Genomic DNA, 12326 nt, shown 5'->3' with positions numbered 1-12326 from the left:
TGACTTTTTTTTCTTTTTACCGCACCTCATTACATTCGAGCATGAGCAGCATCAATCTCCTCGCACGTGGAAAGCCCCGCGCGCTTTAATAGACGAATTAATCGACTCGGATGGGACAAAAATGGGTACGGACTCTGCAATTGAACGACTCAATCCGATCTTGCCAAAAGCATATTCTATAAACCGGAATACATCGTCGTAGCTATAGACGCGAATATTTTTAATATACAATTTTTTTGCGCAGCGAGAAACACGTAGGATAAGGTCGCGAGTATTTGCATTGCAAATAAAAAGGAAAAGATGTACTTGAAAAAATTCAAATTTCGTAAATAAAACCTACTCTTTAATTGTTTCTATTTTTCGTCAATCTTTCAAATAAAGCGAATAAATGCTGGAAAATTGCTTCCGCAAATTTATCTTCGACGCCTTTCAATTAATCTCGAAAATAACCGAGATATAAAATATCGCTGTATGATAGGGAGGCCTTCTCTTCTCGGAGGGCGTGCGTACACGCACCGAAAGCGCTCGTTCTAGCGCGGCGGCGGCGCAGTTCCGAGAAAGTTGTGGAATCTCCCGCTTGGGTCGGACCGGGGCACACGACGAATGGACAAATTACAGGGTGCACGGAATAATGAGGCTCCCGTTCTAGGACGTACATCAGAAATCGGGGCATCTCGCGGCTATAAATCACGCGGAACACGGCCGCGCCGAGCCGCTCCGTAAAACGGCCAATTGACGTGTTTCAGCTTGTATACGCGCGTGGCACGAGCTGCTATACAGCTATAACGATGTAGAGGAAAACAAATATGCAGGTATATCTTAAACAAAATGTTCAAATAAGAAATAAATATACTACGATGTGATAATAGTTTTTTTTCTTTTATATACGTGCAATTTTGCGGTAATTTCTTATTAAATTTACATATATATTGCCAGCAAGCTGAAGCGAGAAATTTGCGTATAACGCCAAGTATTGTCACCGCGAAAAAATGGAAAGTATCGTTAAGCCAGGGACAACTCGCGCTGAAACGTGGTTATCTCTCGAGTTAACCATATGGTAATGATATTCTGTCCGACTTTGCGATGTATCACAAAAACGATATCGCGCGTGATACGGAAAACTGAATACGCTACTTTGAAACGTAACATCAATATTATGCGTGATTGAGAATCCTAATGACAGTTCTAAACTATCGATATATACTATTGTCTTTTGATATCTCGATAATTTAGCAACTGCAGAGACTTTCTGCTCATCGATATTTTCTTATTCACAATAAAACTTCAGTATATGGTACATAACAGAGTGTATCATGAAATATTCAATAGCATCCTTATATTTTTCTTAGTAACGCATAAATTATTGATGTCATTAATTCTCGAAAATGATAAACATTTTAAATTGCTTTTCAACTTATATATATTTATTATATCCGTTACAATACGATATTTAATTCAATGCAAACGTCTAGCGTTTTTCTTAAATACATTAAATATTATATGATTTCGAAAATACTTGATGATCTAAACGCGAAAATATTTCTCTTTCTAAAGCAACAATTACAATATCAAAACATTCTACGCTAACTTTCCAGCATTGATATCAATATAGTAGTTCGTGGTCAGCAACACTCGCTATCACCAACAACCGGAAAGAGAAAGAAGAAGGCCGCAGCCCTTCCTTTCGAAAGCGCGGGAAGAAATCATGGCGATCTAGCGACGACTTGTCCGTTACGGGCACAGTAGCTGTTGAGTCGAGTGAGGCAGGTCGAGTACAGACCGACTCACAATCAGAAAATCAAATGGCCACGACGAATTTATGTGCATTTCAAGTCTATCCCGCGATTACTCTTGCACCTGTTTCTCGTCAAAACACTGCATCCCGCTTTAGAAAATGGAATATTTACCGATACATACTTTTACGCAAATTTGACAAGTAACGACAGTAGAGACAGATTATAACCTAATACATAATCATCAGCGATTACCACAATTATTATTAGATAGGTATTGTCATGCACTTGTATTCAAACCTATATAAATTTATATCGTTTAATTAAAGGAGTAAAACGGTAAGCTAAAGTGTGCGATAACTTTTTAAGTATTATACACGATATGTGTTCGTTATCACCATGCAATATAATACTCGTTTTACTAATCGAGACGTTCGACGCGATAATAAAAAATAGGTATAAATGCAGAAAATCTCACTTACCCGTATATGGCGTCCTTGTCACGTTTGTGAACATCGGGCACCGCGGAGGCAGCGGCCGCAGCTGCCGCCGCGAGAACGTGTTGTGGAGGCTGAGGAGGAGGCGGTGGGTATTGAGGGTGGGCTGGGCCCATACCTCCCAAGTGTGGGCTATGATGGAGACCGGGAACACCGCGGGCACTACCATGTGGATCGTATAGCCCTGCGCCTCCACCGCCACCACCGCCCTCGAGGTAACCCCCGTGCAGCCCGCCATCATCGTACTGCAATCACAAAATTATCAAAATTACAAACAAGTTAATAAGAGCTTATACATTTGCCTTTTCGCTTTTCATTCAAAGTGTCGATCTTACTCGAAATGCTTATTAATTGACAAACTTGAAAATATTGTTTGAAATTAATGTGCTTCTTATTAATATCGTAATCTTCGAGTTTCTTTCCTACTTAAATATATAGGCACTGCCTCTATTCTGGCGTTGGCTCGTAAATTTAGAATCGCGCGTTTATAACGATTGACGCAAGGACTCGACCAAGTGCACACGTGGATGGAGAGAACGTTCAAAAGGTGACACGGGAAACTACTACTAGAATGTCACGTCTTTTTTTAAGCTTTTTTTAATCTTGTAACAATCGTAACTTCACGACTTCAACTTTGCAAGAGACAAGTATCAGCCGGCGCTTCTAAGAACAGTAAACTGTCATACATTTTATAGCTATAATTATCTACGCAATTGCAATGCAATTAAATTTAGGAAATGAGTAGTTTATGTACATAAGTACACATCATTGCTGCACCGAGCAGTTAAAATTCAACTTATCGTTAGTTGAAAATGATAAAATACACATATTAGAGTATGAAACAATAATTCGGTTAAACCTATTAAAAAATTTAGAATTTCAACTCTTAGAAAGCGAGTAATTAATTTTAATTCTTGCTTTTAGCTAAAAACTCTTTTAATTTGCCAGATATTTCAAAATGTAATCTATCCTACTCACGAGATAATGGAAGGTTACCTTATTGCAGAGAAAATGCTTTTAACTTGATATTCTATTTTCAAAATGACACAAACACTTATTAGAATTTTTTTCGTGGAATCACGATTGTCAACTTTTTCTTCGTTACATTATCACTGCGAAGGAAAAAGATAAGATTTAATCATCGCTGAAGAAACAATTAATTACGTACCACCGTACGACCGGTAATAAATAACCGCGTATTTCAATTACGCACCGACCTTGCGGAATAACGCAAAAAAGAGGGCAAGACCTGGTGATTTCTAGCAATAAAGTTTTCGCGCAAAGCTGATGGATGACGAACAAAAGTGCGCTAATTGTCGGACAGATTCGAACGTGTGGCATATCGATAGAACAGAGACAGAGTGAGAGGGGAGGGGAGGCTTGATAGATGGAAACCTGGAGACTCGTTTCAATTGATCGCGATCGGTCGGTCGGCGGCTCTCTGCCATGCGATCGAGAACGGAAGCAATGATTTTCCCGGCCTCCAAGCCCGCGCGCGGCTTGTCACGTCAGTCTGCACGGGAACGAAAGCAAGCCGATTATTATCGCTAATTGCTTAATTCTAGCGTTGGGCTCGGAATGCCGCGTAATTTCGTCGCGAAAACAAGAAGTGGCCGGGGGAATTTGCGATTAACAATCGCAGCAAGTGGGAATATGTGTTGGATGCAATCCGGAAGAATGCAATTGCGCCCGTTACTGCGCGAGAAGCGATACTGTAAAAATCGGAAACGATCTGCAATCCGCGTTCTGCTCAATTTAATTCACCTCTGGCGCAATTCGCTCCTGCGCGAGACCGACGAGAAAGGTACAACCGACATGTATCTATTTAAGCAGAAGGAAAAATATACCGACGTAATCTGAAGAGAGCATTGTAATTGTTACCAACTTCTCTCCGCCTTTCGTCTAATTTGATTTATCTTGCGTTGAATACTGAATTGAAGATTACGATAGAATTGCGAAAATTACGCGGTGCGAATCGAATCGCTCGCTATTACACTTGAATTAATCCGATACGCGCGTTAAAGTGTTGCTCGAACGATCCATTTTGGAGCAGAATATGCGCAGAGAACGGCGCGTTGCGCGTTGGTTAAAATTCGCCCTTTTCAGCCGCGCGCAACTCGTCCTCGTTTCCGTATCGCGAAAGTGCGGTGATAAGAACCGCCGCCGCGAAGAACCGAACAAAGTACTGAATTAATATAGCCGATATCTCATTCAGGCGTTTCTCGTATATTTACTATGCAACTTTCTGTCGACGGCTTCTCAACTTGTAATATAAAAAAGAGCTGCGTGAAACCTTGATTTCTAAATTAATGTATATTAAAAACATTTCAATGCACGTACATCGCAAAAATATTTTGACAAAAAAATCTGTCTTTTCCAACTATTGGAATTAATAGTAAACTACATATATCTGTTATTTCGGGAATAGTTATATTTTGTAGAAATAATTTATTTACAATATTAACACAAATGAAAAATTATTTCTCAGCTATCATGAATATAATTTCCACTTCGCGGTCTCTCTATTCATACAGATAAAATTGCACTTATCCGAGAAAAACGACATAAAAGTGATTCTTGTCTGGTAGCGCGCGAACATGTCGCGTCTAGAATGCGAAATTCTCTGAACTGGAGGACTGAAAAAGGCTGCGGACAATAATTCACCGTCATGGCAGTATGAAGATATCACTCGACGGGTGAGCGGAATATCTTAAAGGGTAGCAGGAAGAAGCGAGGTACAGTTGTGTCTCGAGACGCGATCATGGACGACTTGCGACAAACGTCTACCGACGACGAAGCTCGTCGTCATGGTAGTCGTCGTCGTTGTCGTCATCCTCGTCAACGTCGTCGAGAAGATTCGCGACAAAGCCGATGAGAGAGAGAGAGAGAGAACGTCGAGCTCGTGCGCGCCATATACAATACAATCGCTATTTGCAGACGGCGTTAATTTGTGACCGAAACGAAGAAGTTACAGTGCGACGTCGCGACGATGTCGAGCTGTCATCTAGACGTACAGACGAGCAATGGACCGCCTTGACATGGAAGATATTTCCGGAAATGGTGTGTGAGGAGAAAGGGACGAGTGGATTTTTAGTGAACCGTTAATCTCTCTTTCTCTCTCTCTCTCTTTTCGATGTATAATAAATTATTTCACTCTTCTCTTATTAAGCAAATTTAGTCAAGTTAATTCTTTCGAGCACATTATCAATATACTACTGCTGTGAAATAAAGTCGACCTAACAAATGTCGTATACGTATGAAAATTCATACGACTGCTTAAGTGCTGAATTATGTTGGTCTCGAGCAAAAATTGAATAATGCATCCTAGGGTTAATATACGAATTTGTCCTGTCATGGGGATTAATGCAAGATTGCGAGAATTCCGACGTATGTATGGAAATGACGTTTTTGCGTAAACAGCACCGCGCGCGGAGTCGCTTCGGTTTCGCGCAGCTGTAACCGCGGCGGCGGGCTCGGCAGGCCGCCGAAGAACCAAGGGAAATTTAGCAAAGCCTGACAAACGACCGCCATTTGTAAGTAGATAGGTCAAGGCGAGCGCTTAAGCATCTCGGTATAAATTGCGAAAAAAAACGCAGATGGCGGAGGCGGAGGCAAGAGAGACAAGACGCGGCGTATTCGCCTGCCTGCTGCTGCTGCTCTGCAATACTCGTGTATGTTGTGTACGCGATTATTTCTGGGTGAAAATATAAATTGGCAGAATACATCGCGAGCCGGCGAATCACACTGGGAGAATTCAGAAAATTGCCGAGTGATGAAGATGCCGCCGTCGGCGAATTTTGCGAGCCGACGAAATAAACACCAACAACCGGCTGACAGCATTGGCCCTTTTGTTTCTCTCTTTCCCGTTTCCGCTTCTCTTTCCTTAACATTTCGTTTCGATCTTCGTTGCACTACACAGCTGTATCGGAGCTGTTGACATCGATTCACAAAATCAATAATATGTATCGTATACGAAAAAAATATCAGAGATATAACAAGTATCCCCCACTGATAAATTATTAAATTCTCGTGAAAGCAATGCAACGCGAAAAATTTCCGCTACGTGAAGGATTTTCGAGGGAAAATAAAAAATTCGCCTTTTTAGTATCTCCACATCACGTCCGACGTGTGCAACTTTTTGCCAAATAAATTTTCGCACATAATGCTATTTTTATTATTGAGAGAGAATGTTATTTTCATATTTAATGCTCTTTAATCCTAGAGAATAGAGTTCTTTAGTAACATGAAGATTTCGCAGAGAAAAAGGCGAGACTACACTCGATACTCTGTTTGACGCGGCGCGCGGCGGAGCAAACTCACTTTGAAATCGGCAAGTATGTTCGCGAGCTCTTCACGTCAGCCATAATGTTTTATTTCGAAACAAACTTTTGCATCGAAATTTTCATTTGACATTTAGTGTCGGCATAAAAATAAAACTCATTCACCAAGGGGGAGGACCGCCTGGCGTCAAATATAATCGAGATAGATTGATTATTATTTAACGCGCCAAATTTACGACGATTTACAATTTATAACAAAAAATTTTGCCGATAAGCATCGAGTGTCAATACTAAACTATTTAAGAGCACGCTTCTATCGCAGAGGAAGAGAAAGAGAAAGAGAAAAACGTCGCCAGTATTTTAAATGAAAATAAGAAAACAAGAAAAAAAGAAACTTTTTTGCAATCGCAAAAACATTGTAATATATTATTTATACTCTTTTATTTATCGAAGACGTTTCTCCCATTCCAGTCTAAGCTTTCTCTCTCTCTCTCTCTCTCTCTCTATTATTCCGAATTCGCGATTTCGTTTAGCATTTAACGTCCATTTCACATTTAAAATTTTCTTTTCTCTACTCCTACTGCATACGATTATACGATACATGAAGTATAATTATTACACGTGACGGTAATTAGTTTCCTTAGAAATTCAATTATCTCAAGCAGTTGGTATAAAATCAGATAGAATTCTCGTAAGCTCACGCCTTGCTATCTTTCGCGTATCGCTTCTTTCTTTCTTCTCTCATTACGTTAGAATAGAAAATTCAACGATACAAATCGTGGTAGTGCAAAACTTGCAGTTAACCCTTACATAGTCACGCTATTAGCTGATTCTAGTAAGACAAAACGTTTTCTTCATAATGACAATTATATTGTCTACTTTGTAACGTACAGCGAGTTCTCTCTCCTTTAAAACGAACAAACTTTGGGTACACTTTTTCCTATTGCAAGTTAGTAAAAAATTTAAACGTCTGCATCTTGTAATTTTCGTAAGAATATCGTATTTCGAAAGTATATCACACACACACACACACACACAGGCATGCCGCGAGAGACATAATTTCTGAGACACTGGTAAAACTACTCGAGAGACGTTTGACAGGTTTATGTGGTTGCATTTGAATGGTCGCAGCGGCTACGGACATATTTTTGGAAAACAGAATTAGGCTCGTATCGAGCGGCGTATAGCTCTAAATCGCACGAGCAGAGTTAGGCCCATTTATCTCGCGCATGAATATGCCTAACGACTGTCCAGACGAAAAAAGGAAAAAACGGTAGCGACGCAGCGCGCACGGCCACCAATAGGGAACGGCGAGAAATCGATACGACTTTAATCCGTAGGCTAAAGGCCGATATCCGCAATCGGGAGAGCGAAAGTGATTGATGGATGCCCATAAATACATAATCACGGCTCATTCGGCGGCGGTACACAGCGCCGACGGACGACGAAAAATCGGATCCTCGTCGAAGCGAACAGAACCGTCCGCCATTCTCGTGGTTGGAATTTTTAATCCTAAACGCGCTATATCGCGCGTTGTACAGATTATTTCCTCTTTCCTCACCACTCGTGCGAAACGATTGCGAACCTTTCATTCAACTCGTAGATGCCGCGTACAGAGCATTTCATTGCTATCCCTCTAACTGTGACGATCGAGAATGCGAGATTTCGAAGGATCGGATAGACAAATCGGCGAAAACATCTAGAGACACACGAAAATAAATGGAAATGAGACTATACGAGAGATATTGAGGTTTTAAATGATGATATAAAAGTAAATATATCGATAGATATTTTTAATAATATATAAGAAAATTAAAAGTTGATAAAAATGACTCTGCTATTCGTACGCGTCTGCGGCCATTTGAATTCATCACGATACCTGTCATCTCGTAGTAAACAGATAAAAATGTAGTTGTTTCTTGGCGCATTTAGCGCAAAATACTTATCGTATTTCGTAAATGTGTTGCAACCTCCGACGGAGCGTTAAGTCATTGCAAAAATTCACCTGTCAAGGACCGCGCGCGCGCGCGAGCTTTGCCGTAGACGTCGCTTTCTCTTCAATCTAAAGAATTCTCCGTGTTGCACGCAAAAGAGTTTGCGATCCATCGAAGAAACAGACACGCACGCACGCACGCACGCACGCACGTTTCGGCAATTTTGCAAGCGCAACCAGGACCGACGACGGGACGAGCAGCGGAATTGAGCAGTAAAAAGCGCGCGTTCAATCGTTCTGCACGATCCGACTGCGATTAAGACACGGCCACTCAGACGCAAACATATTATTTGCCTGAAATTGTCAATATTCATTATATCCGGTTTACTGCGAAAAGTATCTTTGCAGCGAGACGTTAACACCTTGAGGATGTATCACCGCAATATTTATTCTTGGAGGCATGAAATTGACGTCGCGTATTAATATATTAAGCGAAAAATGTATCTAACGTCGATACTGAAATTATACTAACGATTTTCATTCTTGTTTATATAGTACATAATGTATACGATTAGCAGGAATGAATCAGCAATATGCAAGCGAAAGTGTACGCGAAAAGAATTCGTCGTTATCTCATTAAAAGTTGGGGACAACAGAAGAGACTGAAGTCGCGAAAAAAAGTCGCATACGAGAATCGCATCACAATACCGCACGCGTAAAGCATGTAAACATACGAGTTATCGGCGTGCGAAAAGCACTGCTTTTGCATGGTTTCGAGTTATCGGAATCGCAATACGGCCTGTTTACCACTACACGTACGCACTGAATGATCGAAAAGTGTCAATTCCTTCACTCTGAATCTCGAAACGAGTTTGATACTCGAATCGAATATTTTGAATTTACATAAAACGAGAAAAGTGTTTGAATATGCCGAGTAGGATCTCTCGCATCGGCGAAACAACTCAAAAAAAAGTAGATACCACACATTTTTTTAGGATAAATCGTACATTTCGGACATTCATCCACAATGTGTCAATTCGTAAAAACATTTTTCAAAAGAGACGCGATGAATATTAATATTGCGCATTCGTACATGGATATATCTTGATCTGCGCGCCGGCAGTCTACTTTGAAAATATGATTTGCTACACTTGCTCGGTACGAAAGATAAAAAATTCTTCGAGATATCTCATGATACGTCATATCTATATAACAAAAGCAAGAAATAATATTTATTTTTCTCGCGCGTTAGTATTACAATAATTGATCTCTTTAGGTAATTATTTAATATATTTTTAAGAATAATCCGAACAGCCTGAGAAAGAGGAACTACTTGTTCAACATCCGACGGCCAAAACCATATTTTGTATTTTATAACGTATTTGTATATAATTTTAAAAAGTTACTTGCAATCCAAGGTTACGATATCCGCAGAGAAAATACGCTGCTATTTTCTTTTGCATTGGACATACATTAAATGCATAAGTCACGCATTGAACTTGAACGTGTTGTACGTACGTACGTACGTATAAACTTTTGACAGATTTGCTGCAAGCGAGTGTAAAAGGCTATAACAAGGCTATTGTCCCGCAATTCGTCACACATTTGACCGCTGGTTGAACAAGAAACCGCTAGTGACGTGAAAGCTGATTAATTCTTCGAAAAGGGATCTAAATTTTACGGTCTCTGTACGCGAGGAATTTTAATTCTAAACTTAGATAAACGTCACATTACCGCGATGTGTGTTATTAAGTACTAGATATATATTAGTAATTATATTAATCGTATAAAATTAAAAGTAATATATACGAGGTAAAATAGATTTCGATAAGTAGAAGAGAGAATATTTGGAAAATTTTATAGAAGGAAAATGAATAACTTGCATCATCATTATGCCGTATCGTACACAACGCTATTGTATGGAGCACTATACAGATTTATTAAAACATGATTCATATTAAGTCCGCGTGTCACTCCGGGCGCTTGAATCGTGAAAAGGAGATTTCAATGATACTTAATTGAATTATCGTAGACAATAATCTATTAGCGGAATAATGTTGCAATTATTTATATCACATTAGTAGAGAATAATGAAGAAATAATGCGCCTAACTTTTGACACGTTAGAAATGTTTACGAGACACGGTGAATGGAAACGCGTTTCGGAGCGTAGCGATGCCTTTCATCATTGAGAACAACAACGGAACGTCAAGTTGCCGCTTGTTTTAATTAAGCGTTCGTAACACGTCATATGCATTTGTCGCATCGCACGCACAATCTAAGTGAATGAAAATTCAAGCGAAGCTCCCCCCGTATAAGCGGTATGCTCGTGTGTGTGTGAAACGCGAAGAGAATTTTCGAACCATATCTCCAAGTGAATACTCGCAGAGCAGCCTATGATAACGCGTGCCTGAAATCGCAGTGAGGCGATTCTTCGCGGCGAGTTCCTCAACGTGCTGGTCTCGGCGTAAATATACAGATGGCGGATTTCCAGAGGAAATTTACTCCCTGGGATCGTGCTGTGATTATCGGACGTAATTGCATCGCGCGGTCAAAGTCGTTCGATTACGCGATGCGTGTAATCGACGTGTAAACACGAAACAAGCCTTCGCGGCGAATCGGTTCGATTACGCGATGCCGATGACACGGGTGCGCGCGAATCGCTCCAATTTCGCGCGTGAGTAAGAAGCTCGCTCTCGGCAAGCCCGAGAGCAGCACCCCTTTGTGCGACTGTCGTTTCTCTTTCTTCTCTTTCAGCGCGCCGCTGCAACGTTACAAAGCGCCAAATTCCCTATCGACACGACTCGGTAGATAGAGTATCCCGAGATTCACTTTTGCCAACCCTTTGCGAATAAGACGATCGGGACAATCGATCACTTTCAACGTGAGATTGAAGATTCGACCACTTGATCCTAGCTCTGAGAAAAAGACGCGAGTGCAAAAACAACACATACCCTTGGCTGCGCCATGAACGCCCTGGCCGCGCCGGGGAACTCTGCGTGCTGAGCCACCGTAGCGGCTGTATTTTCCCACAATGTAAGCAAGCTCAACACACTTCACTACACACTTTCCCGGCACTGTTATAGCGCGCTAAGCTTCAATATGCTCGGACGCGCGCTGCGTGACGCTTGCTTTCACGGTAACGAGAGGTCGTCCGACGGAAAAGGACAACGAGGGATCACCAGAGCTCCAAATTCCGGACTCCGCCGGCGACCGACCGATGCGTCGCCACTCCGGTTTGCTCCGGTTATTGATGAAATCCTTCGTCCCCTCTCTCTCTCTCTCTCTCTCTCTGAAGAATCCTTCTCACTGAAGGCTCTTCTCCTTTTGTGTTTTCTCTCGTCCTCTGTATTTTCAAAGACTCACATATACACACACGGCGATCGGAACGAAACGACAGCCGACGCTGAATTCAAACTGTCGCGGACGAACGTCAGCACAGTTCGGCGGCGGCGACGGCGGTGAGTATCATTTGCGGTACAACATTTCCGACGGCTTCGACGACGGCTCGGGCCGGGCGGTACACGTGCTTCCTCATCCTCGTTGCGGTGACACCACACCTCGGACGTCCACATACACACAAATACACACACGGGTGCTGTGGAGCTCCACTCGCTCTCTCGTCAATTCCGCATGTTACGAGCGTTCGCTTGCTTGCTTGCTTGCGGACACGTGGCTGACCTTCGTGACAAGCGCGCGATATCAACAAGAGCGAATTATCTTTGTGAGAGAAATAAATCGTGGAGAGAGAGACACACACAGACAGACAGACAGACAGACAGCTGACAAACACACACACGCGCACGCACACACAGGACGCACTTAGAGCGCGTTCGCGCGCGAGGTGATCGCGAGGCGAACGTGCCGCATCGAGGTATAAGCGA

At 41.7% G+C, this 12326-nt stretch overlaps 1 protein-coding gene across 1 annotated transcript in view; it reads right to left on the bottom strand.

Moving 5' to 3' along the window:
* Window positions 1-11492, bottom strand: part of hth (Meis homeobox homothorax) — a 369578-nt gene extending 358086 nt beyond the window's left edge. The window contains exons 1-2 of the mRNA XM_018540853.1: window positions 11397-11492; window positions 2216-2475 (exon numbers count right to left, since the gene is read on the bottom strand). Coding sequence (XP_018396355.1) covers window positions 2216-2475; window positions 11397-11411 — 275 coding nt within the window. The 5' untranslated portion in view covers window positions 11412-11492. The remainder of the gene's footprint in view (window positions 1-2215; window positions 2476-11396) is intronic.
* Between the last annotated feature and the right edge of the window lie 834 nt (window positions 11493-12326).

Source organism: Cyphomyrmex costatus, unplaced genomic scaffold, assembly GCF_001594065.2.
Source record: "Cyphomyrmex costatus isolate MS0001 unplaced genomic scaffold, Ccosl1.0 scaffold270, whole genome shotgun sequence".
NCBI lineage: Eukaryota > Metazoa > Arthropoda > Insecta > Hymenoptera > Formicidae > Cyphomyrmex > Cyphomyrmex costatus.
This window is presented reverse-complemented; position numbering and strand designations above follow the sequence as displayed.